Raw genomic sequence first — 26832 nt, forward strand, 5'->3', positions numbered from 1 at the left:
TGAGTGGGCCACAAAACTAAACAAAAAGGCACGCCTGTAGGGAAATGGCCTGGGGGAGGAGGAGGGGATGGCCAGGGTAAAAGGGAGATAAGAGGGCTGAGGTTGGGAGTAAATCCAATGTACCATATTCACATATGAAAAAGTCAAAGCAAAATTAATTAATAAAAAAGAAAAATCAAATAGCAGAATAAAGAAATTAGCATTCTCTAACTCCCCCAAATCTTATCTTAGCCTAGGCCTACTAATAAAGCTAAACTCTCAACAGTGTTCAATGGTATAACCAGTTAACTACCTTCTCTATTTAAACTTTGACATATTTGGGATACCTAAGCAAATTGCCACTCTTATCCCTGATGGACAAGATTTTTTTGGCATCCCTCTTGGATCACCTTGACCTAGCCAACTGTGGACAGGGACATGAGAGTCACATGAGACAGAATGTGATGACACACACAAAATGAGCAGCAGCCTAGAACATGTGTCCTTTAGTTGGCAGCCACACTAGAAAAAGACAAAAAAAAAAAATTAGACTAGAGTGAGTCAGGAATCAGAAACATGTCTACTGAAAGGGCTATCTTAAAACAAACATGAGATCTCTCAAGTGAGGGACAATCAGATTTCACTCACATCTCGTCTTAGTCTACTATTCTCTTCCATGGTCACTATCCCAAAACTAAAGGGGAAACCCCAAAGATCAAAACACCATGACATAAGCCCAAGCCAGCACCCGGGCCCTTTGTTCTAGTGTTGACTTTCACCCTGAGTCCTTTCTCCTACTCTCCCTCACCATCAAATGTCTACTGGCTACAAATAAAAAAATGTAATAGACAGAGGCCAAAGGCTTTTGCTTAGAACTACAGAAAAAAAGTTGAAGCTCACCCTTGGACTTGGTCCAGTTTTCTGCCATCAAAAAAGTCTTTGTGAAAATAATAAAGGTTTTCCTTTCATCTGCTTCCAGTGTATTATATCTGGATGTATTTGTAGAGCTTTGCTTTGGTAAGAATCCAGTACCCAGCCACATCTCAGTTCTATAACTTCCAAAATATAAAATTAAAAATAATAAAATAAACATAAGACATTTGAAACATAGATTATTATAGGTCAATTACTCATTTCTTTTATGGCCCAGATTTCAAATGTACAGTTATAATCATGAAATGAAAAAAAGTCTTGGAAGAAGGAAGGAATAGTAAGTTCTTCACGTGAATAAATACCTGTGTTGTTTACTTTATAATTTCAAAAACCATGAGTATGTTTGATTCATAATACCACAGATATTCAACACAAACTTACAGAATATGAAAAAAACAGAACAATCAAGATTTGGTAGAAGTGTTTACTCTATTAACAAATGTCATTTGCAAAGCTTCTCCATTGACCTGTTTTAAATGTGTGTGTCAGTCTACTAGATTTATCAGTTTATAGTTTGGAAAGATTATGCCAGAGATTTTTTACAAAATCACACAATAAAGACAAGATCCAATTTACTGAAGTGTAGATGAGGGTAAAAATTGGAACTACCTCTCTTTTCGGTTATGAGAAAACCATGAGGAAAGAAGCAATTACCTTCTGTGACACAGTGACATGAGAAAAGAAGCAATTATGTTCTGTGATAGACATTCTTTGATGAAAGATCAGAGTATCAATCTGTACCCTTTTCCCTCCTCCAAGGTGCTTCTGTTGCTACTTTCATCTTTCAAATACAAGAAAACTAACACCAGGCCAGTGAAGACTTCAGTTTTGAAAAAAAGTTAGCTACTAGGATGCGTCCCAACAATACTTGGGTATAAACATCAAAAAGATTTAAAAGTTTATAATTATTTCTTAAAAGTGTCTTAGTTTCATGGAAGAAAACACATTCTCCACAGCACTTAAAAATAAATATACTATGTCTTCATGAGCCTTTGCTATGCCTGCATGTGAGCCATCAGTAGGAATGCCCACTGTGCTGCATGCCTCCAATGACCTGGTCTCCTAGGAGCCACGTGACAACAAAGACAGTAGAACCATTGTGTTACATCCTGAATTTATTTAAGCAAACCGAGTGTGTTGATAGGAAATCAATTCATCATAAGGCTTTACAAATACAGATAGAAGACACAGAATACCAAGACCCTGAACAGAGTGTGTGAGAACATAGTTCTATGAAATCCAGCCAAGACGCTTGTCTCTCATTTTCTGTCCGGAATCATTCAAGTCGCTTCAATTGATATCAGTCTAATTTACATAAATGCTAATGATTTCGGTAGCCTTGAAGGGATTGTGAAGGACTACAGTGCACTGCATGGGAGGCTTGGCTTCCCTTGTTATTTCAATACTGCTGTATATTATGAGGAGAAATAATGCCTTCTCACATGTTTATTGTGACATCAATATAAGATGTGAACTCATTTGCATAGGTTAGTCCTTTGGACATCACAATGTGTCTCTGGTCCACCAAGGCTTAAGATTCACAGTGTATAGGAAAACGACATGAATTAAAGCATTTCTACTAAAATATATTTTAATAGCTGGTGTTCACAACTTGCATAAAAAAAGTCAAATTATACTATCAACCTTATATCATTCTGTGATACCCTTCCATTGGGGGGAAAAACATTTAGTGTTTCTTTCAAAATCATTATGTTCTCAAACTTAGTACAATTTTACAAATTAATCACAAACCACACCTGTGCATATTTCAAAGCAAACAGAAGCCAAACTACATCATTCAAATTTGTGTTTTTATCACAGGTCAGAAACCAACAGTTCCACAAATATCATGCCTGTTACACACTTGTTGCAACTTCCAAAATGTTCAGCAATTCATTGTATGGACAAGAAGGAAGGATGCTGTGATGCAGTTTTCTCTTTCCTTTAAAGGAAATCATCTTTAACAATCAATAATTGACAACAGTGATGTGTGTGCTATGCAACCAGGATACAATACACCAGACACAATAAGCGTGGGGAGCTCCCGTAGATAACTGAAGTTACAGACAACTGGGAGGATGTTTGCTCAGAGAACTTTCCAGGCATGAGGATTCTAGTGGTCTTACACATCCTGGCATGATGACCACAGAAGTTTCACACATCTTGACTTTTTTGGTCATCAGTTATTGACAGCCACTCGCCTGGACAAGGGTCCTTAGGAGCATGGAATATTTCAGAAAGACTTTCATTTTTAGCATCTTTAAAGGTTTACATAGCTTCCTGCTTAACTGAAGCTCTATCATCATGTTTTATTACCCCATACAATGCAATGATAATTCAGATTATCAGTGCAACACAAGCCACAAACAGATTATCATAGGCAAACAGTTAAAATATAATCAGGTCATAAAGTTCAATTATGCAGTGAATTCAGCCTCATAATATAACTAATCTATCTCACCATAATTATTTTAAACCCCAAACCTAAACTTAATGCTTACATATCTCAACTATATATAAACCCACAAAAAAACAACTTTTCAGAAAATTGAATAAGTCAGCATTTTCTAGTATTATAAACCTTTAGAAGGAAAATACAACCAGCTACCACCTGTAGTATCTTTCTTTCAAGGGTATCCCACTTCTCACCACAAAAATATTGATCATGTATCATAAAATATTATTATAGAATATGCAGAAGCTTGCTTGCTTGGTTTCCTTTCCAAGACCATAATGATTAACAAGCATAATCAAAAAGGCACCTATTTTGTATATATTTATATTGTAACTTTAGTATAAACTGCATTTGCTGAATATAGGGCTGTATTATTAAAGATCACATATATTTTCTTTCTCATTTGACTGAAAGCATTCCACTGGAGGTGGATGAACCTGAAAAGTAGGTGTGTCACTTGCTCTCAATTATGGAAAAGGTTTTCCCCTAATTCCTAGAGTGTTATAATGTTATTGAGAAGATTTGTAACTAAAAACATCTTCATCATCTTCAAGCAAAGGGCCTAGTGGCAAGAGAGAAACTGGACTAGTCTTACCCACCCCCCTTACAAGATGCTTGTGGAAATTGTGCTTAGACATTCCTGGGTGCTGTGTGGAGGCTGGGAGACATGGGAAGAGGCAGAACCTCCATTGAAAATGAACACCAGATCAAAGCTGCAAACTGGGCTGTGCTTCAGATGTGCAAGCAAAATGAAGATATGAAGATATTTGGTCACAGGTTAGAAAGAGAAAGCTTTCTAGAGAACAAGAAATGTTTTTTCTTAAAGCTACTACAAAAGCTTATAGCAAAAGCATTATATCAAGTTTCTAAACTTTTCTCAAGAGGAATATGAACCAAATACATTTGTTTTCAGAGACTTTGAGAAGTGTATCAAGCAGCTTCTTGTGCTTCTGGCGAGCTTGGAATCCCTCAGATAGGAAGAGGTGCATGCTCTCTGTGCTTGGCATTTAGTTTCCTTTGGCTCCAATTTCTAAGGGGCTTGTTCTTAAATTCTTCGATTGCTGTCAATGTTACATGTTACATACTGGCTGCCAAACTGCACATGGGAGGGAGGCATGTGGAAAGCAAAAACGGTGCTAAGAATATAGTATTTTTTAAAAAGATGCTGCAAAAGATGGCACCTGGCTATGACACATCTAGGCTTGATTCATAATCTCGAAAGCATGCCATATATTGCTCTGCCTTGGTCTGTATGGAAAACTGGCTGTCCTGGAACTTACTCTGTAGACCTAGCTAGCCTCGAACTCAGAAATCCGCCTGCCTCTGACTCCCAAGTGCTGGGATTAAAGGCATGAGCCAACGCTGCTGGCTCCAGATCACATCTTAATTCTGAAAGACTTGAAACAGAAATATCTTGCTAAGCAAACATTATGCAAAGCTCAATATTTAGAACGGCTATTTCCTAAATATATACTGACACTCACACTCATCAAGTCTGACTTTGAAATTAATGAGTGGCAAAAACATGGACCATAGAGCCACTACTTTGTGGGGACAAGCAAATGTTAAGCATCATTTCAAAGTCGGCTTCTGTTGAGATTCCTGCACATATACTATGATCAAAATCATACCTGCCCTGAATTTATCCTGACATTTTAATTAATGACTACTTTTAAAAAGAATAGTCACACACACACACACACACACACACACACACACACACACACACACAAACAGTCTGCCTGGGAAAGCATAAAAGACATATCACATAATTGAACCAACTCATCACACTTGTTTTTAGGGTAAGATTTTTGCAAATTATTTCAAGTGCAGTTTATCTTTGTATGTGTGTGTTCAAGACATAAAAGCAGTTAGGAAAGTTAGTAATGACTGGTTACTTAAATTACATGAAATTAGGTAAGCTATTTAATTATGAATCTATAAAAACAACCTTTCCAGAAAAATCTCTAGTTATTTACAGAATTTTCCTTTTCAATTTTCTATCTGTGTCACAGAAATACAGCTTAGTGTGATAAAACTTTTCTTTAAGGCAAATCTAAGAAAACTAATGGTTTTCAAAAGTATGGGCTCACTTTCCAAAGATTTACATGAACCAACGCTGGGCTTTGGCCTTATAAACATTTCATTCAAATGGTTTTTGTTGTGGATGCTTTGTTTATTTCTTTAAGCATATTGTGTAAAGTACATATTCCCACAGTCCCAGTATCCTCTTACATCTTTGTGACTTGGCTCTCTTCATTTTTAGAACCCACAAGAATGTCACCCAGCTGCAAGTCACAGTAAGAGGCACTATGAGAAAAACAGTTGCAATAAATGTCAACGTCCAGGTAACCTCAACTGCAGATTCCAGACAAGTTTAAGACACACTCACAAGTGTGTGAGTCCTGCATACTCACTCAAAACAGGACACTGATTTCTTTCTTAGTGGATTATCTGTTGGACCCCCCCCCCAAAAAAAAATCACTGATGACTTTTTTTTAATCTAATCATGACAGTGACTTAGAAAACAAAAACAGGAATGAGGAAAGGAAGCCTTTTTATGAACATATTTAATGGCCAGATTTCTATCCCAGCATCTGAAGACTGACTGCCAAATTATAAGACCAGATTGTCTAATTGTGAGCAAACTTTTGCTGTTCTGTGTTTTTGGTTTTCAGCTACTTTATAGTTCATTTCCTCTTATAGTGGAGGCTGTTCAATTCACTCCACTTTTAAATCAATGGTGGCATTAAGTGAGTGAAAGCTATACAGTAAATACATAAGTCTCCTATTTATTAGAGTATATATGTAGTTCCTAGGGCGTGAGTCTTTCAAAACTAGAGTGTAATGCAGCAAGAAAGCCTCAAGCAACTTTTCAAAATGTTTTCCAATGAGCGGGCAACTAGAAGAAGGGCAGGAAGAAAGTGGCCATACGGTTGACTTTAGTAACAAGGATGGGCAAGCAGCTGCCATGTTACAGAAGCTCAAGCCCACAAGACATGCAACAGGATAGAGGCTACTGGGGAAATAATACAGATGACATTGGATTTTACCCTTTGCAGAGAAGCTGGGAAGTTACCTGGTCCTGATATTCTGGGGACCTGAGCAGATGCACTGCTCCACAGAACATAAATGGAGATAGGCTACACCATGAAGCACATGAGAGATAACTAGCTCCTGCTCAGCCTAGGGAAGGGGTAAGCTCCCTGTTGACTCCCTAAGGCTACAGTCAATATGCTTTTAACCAGACTCATTCTGCCACTGCTTCCATTTATTTATTATATTAGGCAATTCTCACTTGAATAGAAAATTATCCAATGATTTAAAAGCTGAACAGTTTTTAAATTATTGGATGTGTTGCTGGACTATGAGAATTAGCTATGGATGATTCCAAGTGACAGCTAAGAAGTTTCATATGTTTGTTACACTTAAGGGACAATCAACATCTCTATTAAAGTCTACAAAAATACATTTCCTGGGAGGGTTGACTAGCCAATTGAATGAAACCACAAACACAATTAGCAGCACCAGGTCTCCAGACCTAATGGTTTTGTTTACAGGAATAACTATGGATGCTGCCATTTCCAGCCTGAAAGTCAATTCCTTTTTCCTGGTACCTGTGTGTCTAATTGTCAAAGTAAGGATACATTATTGTAAAATAATTGCCAAGTTATCTGAAAAGTATCATCTATCTTTTAAAAAGATTGAGTTTGGAATACATCATAATAAAGCTCAAAGGGCAAGGAGAAAGAATTAATTCACAAACTCAATGTAATTTGCTGGGAGCATGCCCGTTCTCCCGGTTCTCTGCACAGTGCCGTACATCCAGCCATCATCAATGGGCTGCACGTTGACAATGTAGTCACCATCTCGGAAGGAGACCTCATCTTCATCCTGGGCACTATAGTCGTACATGGCACGGTAGGTCCTCTGGAAAAGAACAAAGTGATTGTATGTAGTATTCTAAAGTAGGAAAAGGGACAAATCCGGGCCCCACCCAACCACCACACACGTGATGAGTAGGATCGTTTGCAGGTGCTGCTATCTTTGGGAAGCTGGAAACCAGGTGTATCACCTATTCTATAAATCTTAACTTTGTCCATCTAGAGAAAACATATTTGAGGTCAAAGCAAGGGTCCAGAAAGCACAGTAGCTTAACTTTAAAAGACAATAAATAAAATAGTGTACCTCTCTAAAAGTAACCTTCAAAGGAGTAACACCAGGTCCTGCATGCAAAAAAAAAAAAAAAATCCCAGAAGCCTTAAATGATGTAGATTTTCTTCAGTTCCCCTCATTCTTCAGGAGAATAAGCCCCTCCCTCCCCCATTAACAACAGGCCTGAAGTCTAGTGGCTATCTGCCAATGGCTTCCCCTTGCACAGAATGTGAACCTTTCCTAAGTAAATACTAAGAATTTTTGTTCCCCCCTAAAAAATATTATAAAACTCATCTATTTACTTAAACATTATACCTATCAGATCACAGGGTCATAAATTCCCTACATAAACATCTGGTTTTTGAGATACATATAAAGACATTTTTATTACAGTGGAAAAACTTAAATTGCATTTTAATCTTTGTTTTAGTTCAAGTCTAAGAGTTTGTCTAATATTAATAATCAATAGATCTCAAAGCCAAGAATATTCATAGATTAAGGAAACAGGTAACTGGCTGGCACACAGTAGACCTGAAAGCAATTATCTTCTTGTCTCTTGCTTCTAAATACTGAAGTAATATCTGCAGGAGACATCAAGTATGAGCACAAAGCAAGTCTCACTTCTGAACTTTGAACTTAATGATGAGTATTTCAAGACTTCTAACAGGGATGTTTGAAGGATACTATTCTTAATGGGCTTTAAATTGACATTCCTTAATTGAACAGATTTGGGGGTATAGCAGGGCATTTCAGTCCCTGGATACAAACAATGCCTGGCAGATCAGAGTAGCTTGAATATGTACTTAATACTTCTAGTAGAATATCTATTTACTGCTTCTTTACAGTCTCATGATGTTCCCTAAACATTCTGACCAAATGTTCTTTAATGAGAATATTGAAACTTATGCTAGCCTATGTCCATTAGACAAGTGAGACCATTATGATGAACATTAAGATTAACTCTTTTAATGTATCATATACCTGTCCCTTCTTAGGCCTGAATGAAGATCATAACTGGATATTTCCAAATCATGAAGTAACAATTAGGATGCTGTGGTTGTTTAAATGAGAAATGTTCTCCATAGGCTAAGGTATTTGAATGTTTGATCTCTAATTGTGACAAGGTTTAGGAGGTATGGCCTTTCTAGAGAAAGTATGTCACCACAGGTTGACTTGGGAGAATATATCCTTGCCCTAGTTCCACTTTACCCTCTTTGCTTTGTGCTTAGAGTTGAGATATGATCTCTTAGCTTCCTGTTTCAGCCACTATGCCTCCTTGCCCTGATAGGCTCTTATATACCTGGAACAAAGCCCAAATAAACTTGTCCCTCTATAACATGTTTTTGGTCATGGTGTTTTATCACAGTAACATAAAAGTAACTAAAAGAGATCTCATAACTGACAGATGTCTTGTTTGTTTTATTGTTTGTTGGGATGTTTACTAATTCCATTTTTCTCATCATTTTACCTCTGTAATAGTTTTGCTTGCATTGAAAGGACTATATACATAGTGAAACCATGTCATTGTTGGTCTACTTTCCCCAGTTCTGGGAGTTGAGATAAGAACCTTACACTCTTCACAAGCTCTCTATCACAGAATTAAACTCATGGACGGCAGTAGCGTTTGAGATCAGCACTTACTAGGTTTGCTGAATGCTGCATTGACCGCATGGATGACACGCTGGTCTGGTGCATGTACCCATAGCCTTGGGAATGACTCTGCTGGTAAGCTCCAGGAAGGACAGGTGCTGTACACGGACACACAGAGACATTTCATGTTAACCTTCAAGTATTCTTCCAAACCTAAATAAAGCACTACCAGTAAAACAAAGTGTCTTCATTGTCCTGTGAAATCCGTGTGGCAACAGTACAGGCAGTCTCTAGATTAGTCCAAATCTTAGTATTAAAGATGTTAATTTTAAAAATCAACTTATCATGCAGTTAACTGTTTCTTTAAAGAATTCTTATTAATGCTTTTTAAATTCCATACCTTCCCCCAAGTCCTCTCTCGAAACTTTGAGTTTTCTTCCATTTTTGTTGTCTATTTGTTTATTTTAACCCCTCACATCCAATGTGTGCTGCCTAATCATTCTTGAGAGTGTGATGTACTCCCCAGGAATCACACCATTACAAAAACTGACTCCCCCTATGCCAGGATCTCAAAATGTCAGTCAAATTTGTTTTTGATATTTCTGTTACTCTATTGAAGATGCTATGGTAAAACAAAATAAGTTAAACAAAAAAATTATCATAGTCATCAGAAATCATGCTTATTTGTTCACTTAATTCATTAGATATTTAAAAGAAACAATAAAATAAATAAAAGAAAATGAGCATATAAAGGAATTTAATTATACCACCAAATCCATGACAGAGCATCAATGTTCTCACAAGGATACATGAGCATGTAGTACATATTCAAAGACATACAGTTTAACAAAACTGGCAATCCCAACATGCTTAGCCATATGTGATATTTCTTCAGCACTTAATACAGCCAATAACACTCTTTAAAGAAATCTGTATTTAGAGCATATGAAATCCTTTTAAATAAGTGAGTTGACTTCTGGCTTTTACTGAGAATTGAGAAATCAGACCACCTGAATAAGTGAAGGTAGAATACTTGGGTCTATGTTTATACTGTCCCCTCCAATGTTAAGGAACACCATGAAAGTGGGGGCCAGAAAGAATGCAAGAGCAGATGCTGGGAAATGTGCTGTATAAACACAGCATGGGGTTCTTAGCCTCATTTGGTATGTCTCTAACAAAATCCCTACACCTAAGGCTCAGGGAACCCCAGAAAAGAAGGGAGAAAAATGTTAAGAGCCAAAAGACCAGGACATCTGTTGCTATGTGTCATCTTCTAGATGTGCTAGAAAACCTGCCCTATAAAACAACATAGCTGTCTAAATAAAACCTGCATAACAATAATTCTAGTTCACATGCCAATATGTATGGGGAAATTTCACAGGGCCTCACCCCGAATGAAGACCTATCAGTGGCTGTTAAAAGAGGGAGAACAGGCTTCTTCAGGGACAGGCCCTCTGATAGGTTGTATAATCCTGTGGTCATCCCTAAACACATACACATGTGAGCAAAACAAACTCTCTCTCTCTCTCTCTCTCTCTCTCTCTCTCTCTCTCTCTCTCTCTCTCTCTCTGTGTGTGTGTGTGTGTGTGTGTGTGTAAAGCAATAGCCCCAGCCCATACAAATCCCCTTCCGTAGAGGACCCGATGAAAAGACAGGAAAGCTCATTCTGTGTCCTTGTCCAGGAGCACACTTGGCAAGCTGTGGTCTGGGGCTGGGGCCAAGGCCAGAAAGAATGAAGAGTTTTGGTTCCTGGGAAACTGACTCTTCCCTGCTCCCCGAATGGAGGGCTGTTGCTATCAGTCCCAAGGCTGCAGTGCGGTTAGTGTGTGACCCACTTGAGATTTCCTGTGACCTCTTTGTAAAACACTGCTTGATTACTTTCCTGCTCACTCCATCCCGTTGTGTGAGAGCGATCTGTTGACTCTGCCCTATTTGCCCTTGCACCAATGTGTATAAGATGCTGTACTTTTTATCAAACTTCCTCATAGGAGCCATCTGCTCACATAGACCTCTTGAGTCTGCCTTTCTGTCTTCTTGGCTTTCTCCTCCTTTGTTCTCCCTTAATATCTCACAGTTCAGGACCCTTATTTTACAGATTTGGGTCAAGGTTCAGAAGGGAGATAGGAGACATTTAGAGGGGGATTAAGGGAGGCGTTGAAACGACATAACTGCAGTAGTCACAAATGCATTTCTCAAAACAAATAAAAATGTAAATAATAAAAGATGCCCTCTGAACATGACATTGCCACCATACCCAGGAACTCACTACAGCTGTGGTAACCTGCATAAGACCTGAATAAGATTTGACCAGTCAATATTTAACATGGCCGGATCCCTCCTGGAGAGATTATTGGCAGCTAATGGTTGCTTAGGGAAGTAGGGCTGGTTTTCCCAGTGAATATAACACTGATAAGCTGCCCATGCTCCAGTAAATAACCCTAACCTATGCTCATGCAGCAACCATAATTAAACTTAATTAGTCCAGTGAGTCACAAGAACAGACATACATGCATACATACACACATAAATACACACATACACATATACACATGCATGTATGTATTATGTGTGTATATATATATGTATTATGTGAGTGTATATATATATATATATACACACACTCACATAATATATATATTATGTATATATATATATATACACTCACATAATACATACATGCACACACACTATAAAAATAGGAAAGCAACTTGTTGGGAAGAAAGAAAAAGTTTCAGTGGGAGAGGCAAGAGAGGAGAGAGAGGCTAATGGATATTGCAAACAAATGAAATTCATTATAAACACATACGAAACTATCAAAGAATAAAATAAAAAATAATTTTAAAAAGTTTTCTAGCTATCATTTTCCCATGTTAAAATACATCAAGATGGCATTCACAAGGTTTTTGCCATCTTCAACACTAATTAGGGCAACAGAAGACTTAGTTTCTGAGCCAAACACGGTGATGCATGCCTGTGACTATCAATCAGAAGTCTGGGGCAGGAGGATGATAAGTTTAAGCCCAAGATGATCTGCATAGATTGTTTCAGCAAGATTCTGACTCAACAAAACAAAACAAAACAAACAAGACATAATTTCTTTCTTGATGAACTCTGATTTCTAGATGAACCACCCAACACAAATGCAATAAAATAAACAAACAAATAAATAAATACCCATAAGCCCACTTGTGTGTAAATTTCTCAAACTGTATGTATGCTTAAAGCATTTGTAAGCAAAATAGCTATGAGTAAAAGCATTCAGTAGCATGGCCTTCATTCTGTTTTGAATAATGATATAATTCATTAGAAAAGATGTACAATATATATGCTTATTAAACCCATAATATTTTGCCATTTTAGTTTAATCAAGTTAAGTATATGCCTATAATAGGTTTTTTGGTTCAGGTCAATTTTTATGATTAAAAAGAATGAGCAGATATAAGTCTTGGGTATTGTGAATTTAATAATTTATAAATGGCAAACGCATTCTAATGGTGCATGAAATCAATACATTAAAGAAGTTTAATGATTAGCAGATTAAAAACTGTAATATGTTCTCCATAATATTTGTTTGAGTGGGGAATTCTTTTTAATAATTCATGAGTGAATTTCTATTATTAATTGTTACAAATTGCACCTAGTGTCCAGGTAGGGCATCACACAGACTGCCAAGATCTTTACTTGGATTAGACTTGCTATAAACCTAACTTAAACTATGATTAAATATCAAATCCTTCCAGAAACAGCCCTGGTTAAGAGTATCAACTCAATTTACATATTTAATGCAAAGGACTGTCAGGAATATTATCAATCTCTACCCATGAGGAAAAAATAATGAAATCACCATAAATATGCAAGCTTCTACTCTTGCTAAGAGGTTTTCTTGTGGGGAACAGAAGAAGCTGGAACAATGAACATTCACTTACCTCGTCAACTCTGAGGACCCAGTACTCATCAGGAAATCTGCAGCTTACTGCTTTGCCTACCACAGAGTCTTTACAGCTATTAATAATAATTATGACTGTTTTCTAAGTCCTAGGCAGGCGAAGCATAGAGAAATGACAAAATATTTGCTCTCCTGGAGCTATAATGGCCCTGAGCAGCTAGCACTTCAGTCAATTAGGAAGCTGGTTCATGGTACATATGTAGAGTATGTCCAATTAAATACACAAATTAATGATGTAGACTAAAAACCCTCAAACTTGTTTTTTTACCATTTAGACTGATAATTTCTTAATTACTTATTATTTGAACCTATTCATAAACTTTGAAGATTTTTTAAACACTTTTGCTCATTTACCTGAAAGGAAAAAGAAAAACTATATTCAAATCCACTGTTACACTGTTACAGAGCTGCCCTTCAGAGCAGGAGACCAGCAGATACTGTTAATACAGTCAGTTTAGTCCTGAGAGTGTGTGGGTTGGCAGGCAGGGACAAGAACTCAGGAAGAGCCACTGAAGAGTAAGTGTGCTCTGCCCAGCGCTATGGTTTCTCATCACACCTACATTGGTGATCCTCATTTCCATGAATCCCTTAGTAGCTTCTGTGGGCTCATAAAGCTTTGTTATCTGTTTACTATTGCACTAAAGAGTTTAGGAGTTGTACTAGGACTCTGAAAAAGATCACTGAAAGACTAGGAGAATCTTTCAGTAAAAATGATCAACTTTATTTCACATTGGTAAGATATATTGATCAGAGATGTGGAGGCTCACACTCAATTTCGAACATAATACAATATTTATAAAGCAAAAATCTCTTCCTCTGTACTATGAAGTTCTTCCACACACCACGGATCTCAATGCTTTCTAACTAAATGTTAATTTGTTAATTTTGGGTTTATTCATTTATATGAATTTTTGCCTGAACTTATGTATATATGTGTGCCATTTCTGTATCTGGTGTCCAAGCAGCTCAGAAAGGGGCATTGGATTACCCTATGGTTGTGAGCCACCACATGGGTGCTGGGAACTCAGCCTGGGTCCTCTTCAAGAGCAATAAATACTCTAGACCACTGAGATATCTCTCCAGCACCTAAGTATTGTTATTATTAAAACGAAATAATATAAAACTGAAATAAAGAGCTGAGTAGATTTAAAACCTAAATGTGAAAGAACTGGGGAAAAGAAGGGAAGTTGATAAAAGTGTACAAAGATCAAAGCAATGGAGTGCATTCATAGTAAAGGGGAAAATAACCCCAAAAAGTCCATTTAGGGCAGGTACCCACATTTAGGATGGAGCAAGAGACGGAGCACTGTTAAATGCCCTTCGTACACATGCTGCTGGTAGGTTGTTAATAATTATCACAACTACCTAAAATAAGTGTCATTCCCATGTCAATAATAAAGCTGAAGAATTAAAGGTTTAGCAGGAAGGCTGGAGAAGAGTCTCCTTCTCTGGAGCAGGACAGCAGGACAGGACACAGGACACCAAAGACAATGTACAGGCTTTGAAGACCAAGCCTGACCAAAGGTCCGAAAATGGCCAAAGCCCCACTGCTAAGGAAGAGAAAGACTTTATTGGCTGTAGATATGATGTCAATTGAGAAAATAATTCAGGTTTTGTTTTCTCTCAGAGGTTCACTGTTTTGTAAATCCAGGGCAAACAGAAAATTGTTCTTCAGAAACTTTCCAAACTGTCCAAGTTCAGGACACAACAGAATGAAAGCATTGTCATCATTCCCTAGCACTTCAGATTTATCAACTAATGCATGTTGAAGAAGTTAATGAGATTATGTTTTGGTTTGAGTTTTAGAATAATGAATCTTCATTTTGACAATCAAGAAAGCATTTCTAAGAAGAAAAAGAAATGAAGGTTCTGCTGTTTGTTTGAAAGTGGACATTAATGACTTAAGTCCTATCTAGATCCCTTTTGTCCAGGAGCAAGGTGGTTGAGACATTTGGAACTGATGATTTTTTTTTAAATAAAATGAAAAATAACACCCCCCACTATCACACTCCAAAATAATGTGGTGCTTTTGCTCAAATAGCTTTTAATTTATTAAATTTATTGATTTTGGGGTGCATGCAATGACGTGCTTGCAGAAGTCAGAAGACAACTTAGAGGAATCAGTTTTCTCTTTCCAGTATGTGGGACCTGCAAGCCTGGGTCTGCTTCTGCCTTTGAGGTATCCAGGCACTGTTACTCATCAGGCCTGAATGGAAGGAAAGATGCTTAGCCATAACCCTGTGCGTTATGCAGAACCTTGATCGCTGATAAGTACCTGGAGAAACAGCCTTCTCCTAGAAGGCTTTCAGTGAAACAGTTCTCCTTTAGTGGAGGTGAATAAGGGCTATATAAACCTTTAGGAATTAGTAGGGGGTTCCAGACTGGGTGTACACCATTGACTGGTGCCAACGTGCTGGGAACGCTTCATTTGCATGAAGAAGAATTCTCAGTGCTTACTTGGCAAGTCCTTGTATGGAGAAAGGAAGTTAAACCTGTAAATTGGCCACCAGGTTACATGACTACCTCAAGGGTGGCAGAGGTGAGGCTGTACAAGCTAGGTGTGCCCCAACATGCAGGCCCAGAGCAGGGAGGAAAACAGTTTTACTCCTGCAGATCTCAGGATGAGATTCTGGGGGTTTGGACAGGTCTCAACCTCACTCTTGTTCTAGACTGGCTCCCCAAATCACAAGGCTTTTGAGCTCCACAGGGACCCAGGAATTAAACTCAGGTCATGAGGCTTGGTCACAAGCACCTTTACCCATGAAACTATCTTGCCAGCTCTCAAATGGCTTTTAAACATATCTTTTATCTTTGAGTTTAACTTCAGAACCTCAAGGCGTCATGACACCTGGGTCTCCATACACCCCAAGTGGAACCTAAATCCACAAGGTCTGTACTAGATTCAACAGCAACATGATATTTTGTAACCTGAGGGAACACTTTGTGTTATAAGAAACTCATTACTTCTGAAGAAGGCAGGAGCCCAGAAGAGGCCACGTAGGTTTTCGTTAGCTTGTTTTGGATGATGAGCTCTCAGCAGACAACTACTTAGACAGACTTCCCACCAAGTAAACCAGGAGTTAATAAACCTTAATTTAAAAAGAAGTCAGAATCTAGAATTCAGTTAAAACTGTTGGGTTTTTGTTAAAAATCCCAACCCTCACTGTGGGAGACAATTATTGCTCAAATCTAGAAATCAGGTGCCAGGAATGATGCACTGAAGGCACCTGAGCACATCAACCTTCCTCTCTTTCACTGCACCTGCTGGGGCTAAAAGTCCACCTACAATCTAGAGGACCACAGGCTTTGGTGCCTATCATCTAAGTCCAAACCCATATCTGCCATAAAATAAAAATAATCTTAGAAGACTGCGAGGTCAGCTTCTGAATAACCGCTTTGAATATCCAGGGCCATTTTGGACTCTGACAAGGAGAGATGGGGAGCAGAGAGTAAGATGGAGGAAGAAGAAGAAAAAGGGGAAGAGGAAAAGGGAGTGAGAGAGAGGGAAAGGAAGGGAAGGGAAGAAGGGAGGGAGAAGGGGAGGGAGGGAGGGAAGGAAGGAGGGGAAGGGAAAGAGCTATTCCAGACTAGGATCACTCAAAAATCATGTGCTCTCTAGAATGTACAAAGCCCTGGGCTAAGTCACCAATATAGCAAAATCTAAGAGGGAATTAAAGGAAAATTAATTAAATAAAAGACCAAGTTCTCCTTACAACTCTGAGACTTACTGGATAAAGTAGCTTGGCGCAGTGACATGGTGTCAGTGAGGTCACTGGTGAGCAAAGGGATTTTTGATCCACTAACCAATCACTATTATCGTTACTGGTGGCTGCTGGTGGTGCCACACAGCTCCTATGTAGTGGAGATGGAAAGGTAGCCCTGGCTTTTGTTTATTCTCACTGCCACTTTTAATCTCACAACAGTAAGATTTTCAGTCATCTATTCATTACACCACTGGAGTAAAAATGTCTTTGGTGAACTAATTCATATTTACCTTTTCCTTGCTCCTTTGAGAGTTAATACGTCTCTCAAAATGCCTTCCTGCTTTTTCTCTTTGTCAGTACAGTTAGAAACCCCTTCATTTTCTAGTCTATTATCATATCCTCAGAGGTGCCTCTGCCCTTCTGATGGTTTAAGGTGCCCTTCCTATGACCTTTTCCAACATTGTTTTTTTTTTTTTTTTTTTNGGGGAGGGGAGGGGAGGGGAGGGGAGGGAAGGAACAGAAGAAGAGAGAAGACACTTTGTTTCTCATTCAGATTGCAATATCATCCTATTTTACCCTGAGAAATTACCAACCTTGTCCACTTGATAAGCTGCACATACTGATTAAATACCATGCTGGGTTAATCTATTGTTTGGGTTTTACATTATAAGAAAACAACAACTCATTTTTTCTATCAATTAATTTTACAACAGAATTTGTTTTTTTTTTTTTATCAGTGATCAATTCTTCAAATATTACTAGAAAATACTAAAGCATCACTTCGCCAGGTGTGAGAATACCTGTGATGGCATCGCTTATGAGTGTGAGGCAGGAGGATGTCCATTTACAGGTCAACATAAGCTATGTAGTCAAATACTACCTTAAAATTCAAAAGGCATAAAGCATCCCAACTTGTTTGAAATAAACAAACTTTTCAAATTTAGTTTAGAAATAATACCCCAGTTCAGTTGGGAAATAACCATTGAGAGCCTATAGTTGAAGTCATTGTCTTTATAAAATTCTAGTGAGAAAGAAATTAGATTGAAGAGGATGAGCCTGGGGTCATGAAATTGAAATATGACTGAAAGTAGAAATACATTTATTTTTAAATGAAGGGGAATATTTCTAGATCACAAGTTTTCTCTTGAAAAATATTTTTATATCTGAAGTCTAAAAATCTTCAAGTAAAATGATTATCATAAAGAGAGAGATTAACACATCTTTCATATCACTTACCCTGTGTGTCAAAAACTGCAGAAGCCCACTTCTGCAACAGAATCCTAAGGTCTAGCTCATGGTGTACATTTGGGTCTAGTTGTGTGTCTCTTAGGTCTAGCTCTTGTGTCTCTGCTACTTTGCATTCCCTAGCCATCACAATTTTCTTTTCTTCTTCCTTCTACCATAGTGACCACCGCTCTCTTTCTATCTGTATGTACTGGATCTCTGTTTAACTTATAATCCAAACACAAGTGAGATCATGGGATACTTTTTCACAGCATCTGCTTACTTTGCTTAATGCAGTGTCCTTTGGCTCCATTCATGTTATATCTGATGGCAACACCCCCTGTTAAAGGCTGAATGAAATTCTTCCTTGCTTTATTCTGCATTTTCTTTATACATCCATCAATGGACATTAATGTTATGTGCCAATCTGGAAAGAATGCTGGATTGAACATGGGGATGCTTTATGGGATGGAATTTCATCCCTTTGTGGATTGTAATGTAACTCCTTATACATTCTTGGGAACTTCCAAATTGTTTTCTGTAATTTCTGGAATAGTCTACACATACACCACCCACAAAGGGCATCACTGTTTTATTTTCCCAAGGATTGTTCTCTAGTAGAATGAACTGTCGAACTTTGAAATTATGCACATGATTAGAAGAACCCTGAAACAGGGGGCAAATTTCAAAACTCCTGAATTACTAATTGATAACATGCAAAAGCTTGGGAGTCTCTAGGAACCATTCATATTAAAAAATATGTGGAAATAGAGCTAAGTGGACACATTTATTACTTGCATATATTTGTAGATGATGAGATGATGATGATGATGATGATGATGATGATGTGCCTGTGTTTGATACTTCTGCTCCATGTTTAATGGGACTGAATTAATAACACTGTCCTGGAAAACTTATGTTCATGCACAAGGTCTTACTGTTTACACTCAGTCTTCTGTCCATTTCTCTTCACTACACACTTCCCATTTCTGAGGATAGCTAACTGCCATACCCACACTGCCATTGCCCTTCAGAGTTCATGACCTCACAATAAACCAGAGTTCAGTAAGAGAATTCTGATGGACACTTCTATTTTTTGAGTCCCTATGGAGAGCAGATACCATGAGCAAAATAAACCACTGAGTTCAGAAGTCATTACATGAAAACAGAGTATCAATGAAGGAATCATTTACTGATTTCTTGGTTATAGAAGCTGACTCAAGATTTGGGATAGTCATAACCTTCAATGTTATGTCCTAATGATCCATTTTAATATTTTTAAATTAATAGTATTATTTTCAAATTCAAATAAGCTTTAATTGGATAGCAATAAATTAAAAACTTACATCCAGTTTTATTGATTTAACACATGTAGCAAAGCTGCTTCTTTATATTCCAGACTAAACTTTAATTTGAACATATTTATATACCTAGTGATATTTATTGGTAATGTATATTCCAGATGACAGTTCTAGGATAGAGATCAAGAAAATAGTAAGCAGACAAAAATATCATCTTTTAATTGAGTTTGGATTCTGGAAGAGACAATATGCAAATTTGCCACTAAGATGTCAAGATGTAGGGCTGGAACAATGGCTCAGTCCTTGAGAAATCTGGCTCCTCTTCCAGAGAACCCAGAATCAATTCCCAGACATACATAGCAGTTCTAGTACCTCCACTCAAAGCATACCCAGTACCCTTCTCTTTCCTTTCCTTTTCTGGCCTCCATGGGCACCAGGCATGCGAGTAGTACACAGAAAAACACACAGGCAAAAACATCCATATATATAAAATTAAATTTAAAAACTTAAATTTAAGGAAATAAAGAGTTATTTGTGGGATATTTGACCAACAAATGTCTTTCTGATTACTTAACATAATCAGAAGCATGAAGGATAAGCTTGCTAGCTCAAAATCACTGGAGGAAAGAGTGTTCTAGACATGGAGGGCAGTAATTGGAAAGGTTAGAGGCAGGCTGAAATGGTTAAGAAGGCTGCCTGGTCAGAGAAAAGAGGCTAACGGAGAGGAAGTCGGAACCACCGGCCAGGTTATACAGTGCCTTGTGGACTGCGGTTTTTCACCTTTAGTCTGAGTGAGATCACAAGCCTTTGAAGTATTTGGAGAAAAAAAAATATACTGAGATCAAATACAGCTTTTGAAAGGTGTCTCTGATAGTGGGGTAAGGCCAGGGTAGAGCAAGATGGCTAAGATTGGAATGAGAAAAAAACAGGGGCCTAGTTCTATAAGCTCAGTTCATCTGGACGGTGATTCTCAGAGTACAGCAGAAGTTATGAACAGTATCTCATCTCAGCTAAAGCCTAAGGACTGGAGTTACTCGCTGTTAGACCCTACCTCTGCCAAAGAGACTCTGTCCTGCCCATTAATCTACGTGGGTATCTACTTTACCCACAAAGGCCCTGGGAACAAGTGCCAAACATGGTCCCTAAAGTACTCCAGTATTTAATGTCTCCAAACCATTTGACCTATTTTTTTTCTACTTGGTCAGGTTTGTCTGTTTTCTTTTAGTTTTTGGTTTTGTTTTGTTTTGTTTTGTTTTGAGACAGAATTTTGGTTGTGTGTGTGTGTGTGTGTGTGTGTGTGTGTGTATGCGGGTGTGTAGACCTGGGTGTCCTGAAATTCACTCTGTAGACCAGACTGGCCTCACACTTGGAGGTCTGCCTGTATCAATCTCCCAAGTGCTGAAATTAATGGTGACTGCCACCACCACCCAGCTCCTTGGTCAGGTCTAATCAGAGGCCGTGATCCATCACAGTGTCTTCCAGAGCACAAGGTATCTGGTTTGCCATTCAGAATATGGTGAGTTCATTGAAGACATAGCTGTATCCTTTATTTGTGTGTTCCAGTATCTCACTCATTTGGCATGTGCTAGATAATACCAATAGGCAGACAAAGCCACCATAACAACCGACTTAGTTGGTGTAGTGCTTTGTTGACACCTGTGGACACGTGGGTGAGAATTTCAGAAAATACTGAAACCTCTCTTACAAACTACTCTCCTTTGAAACACATAAGTGGTACTGGACACGCATCTTGGCCAGGCGGGGTTAAGTCCCACAGAACTCTGACATTTGCTTTGAGTCAGGAAAGAGGGAAAGTTCACAAGGTTGGAAAGCTGAAATGTCTGTTTTGAAAAGTGCACCTGCTTTTCATTTCCCATCACACCCCTATGGCCTTTGATGCTCCACAGAAGAAACAGAAACATGGAAAATACCTGAAGCCAAACGGAACACAGTAAGAATACCTACAATTGCAAACACATTAAAAAGCCTCCCATCAACAGTGGACTGCAAGTGAAGGAAAGTCAATGAAACACAAAGCAGTACCAGGAGGCAGATACTCCATGCAGACAAGAGAAATAAAGACAAGCATAACATCAAAGGAGACCTCAGCAAAATCAACAGAGGCCATAGGAACGTGTCTACCAGACCACATGTATGTCAGGCAAAGAGCAAGCAGAGCGCAAAACAGCAAGGCAATAAAGATGGTCTCAGCTATTCAATAATCAAAATCAAACTAGATGAAGTTTAAATAAAACCCTCCTTTATTGAATCAAAACAGCACAACAGAGACATTCAAAGAAAACCCTCTGGGAACTTAATCCATTGAAGAGCAGCCTGGCAAATCAAGCAAGCTCCAGATAATCACATAAGAATGAAAATATTCAGCAATCAAAGCAAGATGGGCAACTGGTGGGCGAGACATGAAGTCCAGGCAGCAGGAAAACTGAGGAGGATTCTCCCTTAACCCTCCAGAGCTGACTGCTGCGCTGCTCTTTAAGGAAACAAGATAACTATCTAACCATTTGTCCTAAACCATCAGCATTTCCTCTCCTGTGAGCCTAGCCACATAATTCCTAAAGCTGAGCAGATGGCTTTTAGAACATAAACACATTGTCATAGGGGATGAGAAAAAGAGAGGAGAGAAGTTAGCTGAAATTTATGGCACTTAACTAAGGAAGCATAAAACATCTGAGAACACTCCCATGCCTACAGTCCTGTCTCCCAGGCACAGGAGGATTGGAGCCAGTGTCAGGACCCGAGCCCCAGTATCCTGAATAACAGCATGGCTTGGCCACACTACAGCAGATGACGGAATTATATAAAAGGACAATTTTCTAGGATATAACACATTTTAATCATATAAAAATCCCACACACCTAAATGTAAAGGAATCGAGAAAATCATCAAGAAACAAAAAAGACCACTTGAAATACATAAGACCATTTTCCATTTTCTTTGGCACTCTAGCAAGCATTATGAAATGCATTTCAATTCTAGGGCTGGAGTTTAAACAAAGGCACAAGATTGACTGTTCCTGCTAAAGACACTAATTATTTCCACCAAACACTTGCCATTCATTACCTTAAAGTTCTGTCTTCACTCAATCAGCCCCTCCTCACCAGAGCCCAACCCAGCATGCATTTCAAAGGGATCTGACATTTCATTAGATATTTTCTTTATTTACATTTCAAATGCTATCCCGAAAGTTCCCTATACCCTCCCCCTGTCCCTGCTCCCCTACCCACCCACTCCCACTTCTTGGCCCTGGCATTCCCCTGTGCTGGGGCATATAAAGTTTGCAAAACCAAGGGGCCTCTCTTCCCAATGATGGCCGATTAGGCCATCTTCTGCTACATATGCAGCTAGAGACACAAGCTCAGGGGGTACTGGTTAGTTCATATTGTTGTTCCACCTACAGGGTTGCAGCCCCCTTCAGCTCCTTGGACTTTCTCTAGCTCCTCCATTGGGGGCCCTGTGTTCCATCCAATAGCTGNCTGTGAGCATTCACTTCTGTGTCTGTCAGGCACTGGCATAGCCTCACAAGAGGCTGCTATATCAGCAGAAACTTGCTGGCATGTGCAATAGTATCTGGGTTTGGTGACTGATGATGGGATGGATCCCTGGGTGGGGTAGTCTCCGGATAGTCCATCCTTTCATCTTAGCTCTAAATTTTTTCTCTGTACCTATATCCTTTCATGGGTATTTTGTTCCTTATTCTAANGAGGCATGAAGTATCCATACGATGGTCTTCCTTCTTGGTTTTCTTGTGTTTTGCAAAATGTATCTTGGATATTCTAAGTTTCTGGGCTAATATCTGCTTATCAGTGAGTGCATATCTAGTGACTTCTNTTGTGATTGGGTTACCTCACTAAGGATGATATCCTCCAGATACGGGATCCAACATTTCAAAGCCTCCAAGAAACTATGGATGCTATCTCTTCCCTTCCTCATAGGGGAGGGGAGCATTGGTGAGTGTGTGTGGGGGAACACCCTCTAGGAATGTTTCTACCCAGGAAGTTTTCAGCTTTGCTTCAATGTCATCAAAACATCAAGACAGTGAAACCAAAGGGTAAATGTTTCCTTCAAGGCCTTCTACAAGAGAAGTTTACTTCACAAGATAATTGTGTGTTCATGTGTGAGAGTCTCTGGCATGGAAGCCGGGGGGGGGGGGAGTGTCAATGCCAAGTGTCTTCTTCTGTGGCTTTCAACTGTATTTCTTGAGGCAAGATCTCTCACTGTACCCCGGAGTTTACCAGTTAGCTAGGTTGGTTGGCCAGCAAGCCCACTGAGTCCTCCAGGCTCTGCTTCCCACCCCCGAGTCTCTAGGCACGCATCACCACACAAGGATTTTTTTTACATGGGTGCTGGGATCTGAGCTCAGATTCTCAGACTTCATGCTTAGGTAGCAAAAACTTTACTCACTGAAAAATCTCCCAGGCCCAGTGGCTCTTATTTTCTGGTGTTGTTTTAGGTTATAGAAGCTTTAGGAAGCAGGGCTCCCATGGTGGGTCACAGGAAGAAGCAGCTTTTGAGAGTTATAACTGAACTCTGCTTGTAGTCCAAGCTCTCTGCTTCCTGGTTAGCCAGGATGTGGGGAATCACAGTTACAAGATTCTACATCCAAGAATACCACCATGCCTTTCCTGACGCGGTGGACTGTATACTCTCGTAAACCCTGGGCCAAAACAAATCCTCCTCCCCTGTATCATTCTGTCAGCTATTTGCTCAGGGATTCCTCACAGCAGTTTGAGGAGGAGCAACAGGAGCAGTGACAGGAGAGCTTTGCCATGGTACAGCTGATGAGATTTTCTCATGATTTCAACACGGAGAAGGCATAAAGGACAAAAGTGCAGAATGATTCCAAAGAGGGTGGCTCTACAACCTGAAAAGCTGTAGCTATCACTTGGCAAGTCATAAGCCCAGGGAAGTACAGATTTACAGGAGATAGGATAATGTGGTGGCTAGCTTTAGGTTTTAAGTTTAAATTTTTATGCTTAAGAGATCTATGAGACAAAAATGCATTTAATGTGTAAACCCAACTTGTCCACAGACAGATAACTTCCTGGAATACTGGGGGCTGTGGTCTGTGCAAGAAAACAAGCCACATATTTTTGCTTCTGTAACGTTTGGTTACCCTAGTTGCACAGGATGTGTACTAGATCACATGTAGAAAGGAAGTACATATGCAGGATGTAGGCTGGCCTCTGACTGCACAAAGGCAGGAAGTACATAGCCCTGTGAATTTTGCCTTTATTATAACCCGCATAGGGTCATATTCTGAGTATGAGTCTTGGGTACAGACCTGGTCTGTATCCATGTTTTTCTTTCTTTCTTTTTTTTTTTTTATTTGGTTTTTCGAGACAGGGTTTCTCCGTATAGCCCTGGCTGTCCTATAACTCACTCTGTAGACCAGGCTGGCCTCGAACTCAGAAATCCGCCTGCCTCTGCCTCCCAAGTGCTGGGATTAAAGGCGTGCGCCACCACGTCCAGCACATGTTTTTCTTATTTATGAAAATTTATTCATGGTCAGAATGGTAAATCTCCAAAAGACCTCAGAACCATAACAGTAGCTTGTTAGTTTATGAAGGCAGGTTAGTTTTGAATATACAAAGTTTTATGTCACTATTCTCTTGAAGAGACAAGGTGGATCTCATTCATTATGCTTTGCTTCACCTAAAATGAAGAGAAACAGGGGCATATTTCATGTGTCTTAAAGACTCTTCCATGAAACATAGATAGCTTCTGGTGTTGGATTGCCTGAGTTGATGTCATCAAACTTACTTGTACATTTTAAGTTCTGTTTCATACCTCTATGCCTACCTGCAAAACTAGGAAGTGTCCCTATAGAAAAAGTATATTAGCCTTGCTAATATATATATATTGGGTGCCTTCCAATGGCAGAAACTTATAAATACATCTCCAAAGAGTCAATTTGACTTCATAAGGTTTTCTTCAATCTAGTGAGTCATCACTGCCAGCCAAAAATCTACGTCTGTACCTTCATTTGAAATCATGTTTCTGGGCTAGGTATATAGTGGAGTGCTTGCCTAGCAGTCAAGAAGCCCAAGATTCTACTACAACACCGCTCACTCACTAACTATCTAAATACAGAAATAAATAAACAAGCAAACAAACAGGTTGTATATGTCTATGTCTATAGTATATTTGCATGCATGTATATGTGTTCTCATGTACTTTTGTGAGTATGTATACAGAAGCACAAACTGAACATCTTCCTCAGTAGCTCTTCACCATATTCATGGAAGCAAAGTCTCCCAGTTGAATCCAGAACTTACCAATATAAACTAGTCTAGCTAGACAACCGGCTCCCAGATCCCCTGTCTCTGCCTTGCCAGGATGGGGTTACAAAGGTGCTGCCATATGCACTGGGCATCTGTGTGGTTTCTGGGAAATCTAAATTGAACTCTTTGTGTTTATATGGCAAGTGTTTTATCCATGTAAGTAAATATTTTGAAAGTTCTTACTACATGGGCATGATACATGCCTATAAGCAGGAGGCTGGGGCAGGAAGATAAGTTATTTTTAGCCATATTCTTCAACATCTATTATAAGTGAAAAAATATTTGTTTGTACTTTTTCTCAACGGAGACTTCTTCTCATTCCATTCAGCTTCAGATAGGAATGGATCCTACATGAAATAATTTGAGTAAAAACAGAACAGTGATTTGAAAAAGCAAGAAGAGGTAATATGCAATTAACAGCAGTGGGTTTGACAACCTTGGGAAAAAAAAAGTAATGACTCGGGCCAACACAGCCATCTCTCGATACAGCAGGTGGGGGCAGAAGCTTCTGGAGTGGGCAGAATTTTCTGGATTTTCTGTATCTGTGTGGAGTCATCCAAGATCATAGACTTGAAAGAACCCTTCAAAATACACTTCCAGTGTAGTCTCTGAACTTCACCCATCTAGCTAGCATCTAATAGAGACCTGCAGTGCTCTGTCCAGTCAGAACAACTTTTCTTCCTCGAGGAAGGCTTCTCTGACAGCAAGGCTAAATGAAATTGTGTCTTAACTATCAAGCTCCATCGCATCTGCTCACTCATTCACTCTGTTTAGAATTATGTAGTATCATTTTTGTATCTGTTTAATATCAGAGTCACCCCCCACAGCAGACTCGTCTCCTTTGTTCATTATGGAATGTATTACAGATCCAAGCTCTTTGTCTGTCTTTGCTGAGTGGATGAGTAAATGAGAAAAGGCTGTGTTGGTGTGCATGCATGGGACACAAGAGTCACTACTGAAGCAAACACTCCATGGTAAGAAATAACTCCAGTATGCTTAACTGAGTGATGTTAAATGTCACTGACCACAGCTAGTTCTTCTTATATTTGCTTCTTGTTTTTAGCTCATCAAGTGTCAACAATAGGATGGACATCCAAAACTTTGAAAAGCACTTAAAAAAAAATCAATATCTTTCACTCAAAAAAAGAAAAGAAGAAATAAAAAAGAAAAGGAAAGATAGGGAGAAAGAGAGAGAGAGAGAGAAGAAAGAAAGGGAGAGGGAGGGAGGAAGTGTGTGTGTGTG

General features: G+C 39.0%; 1 protein-coding gene across 5 annotated transcripts in view; it reads right to left on the reverse strand.

Moving 5' to 3' along the window:
• Positions 1 to 1104: 1104 nt before the first annotated feature.
• Positions 1105 to 26832, reverse strand: part of Nebl (nebulette) — a 363961-nt gene continuing 338233 nt past the window's right edge. For 4 of the 5 annotated variants that reach the window (XM_029536745.1, XM_029536746.1, XM_029536744.1 and 1 more), the window contains 2 exons: positions 9164 to 9270; positions 1105 to 7297 (listed from right to left, as the gene is read on the reverse strand). In XM_029536745.1, coding sequence (XP_029392605.1) covers positions 7121 to 7297; positions 9164 to 9270 — 284 coding nt within the window. In that variant the 3' untranslated portion in view covers positions 1105 to 7120. The remainder of the gene's footprint in view (positions 7298 to 9163; positions 9271 to 26832) is intronic. The other variant, XM_029536747.1, reaches the window with a different exon arrangement.

This window comes from Mus pahari, chromosome 3 (genome assembly GCF_900095145.1).
Source record: "Mus pahari chromosome 3, PAHARI_EIJ_v1.1, whole genome shotgun sequence".
NCBI lineage: Eukaryota > Metazoa > Chordata > Mammalia > Rodentia > Muridae > Mus > Mus pahari.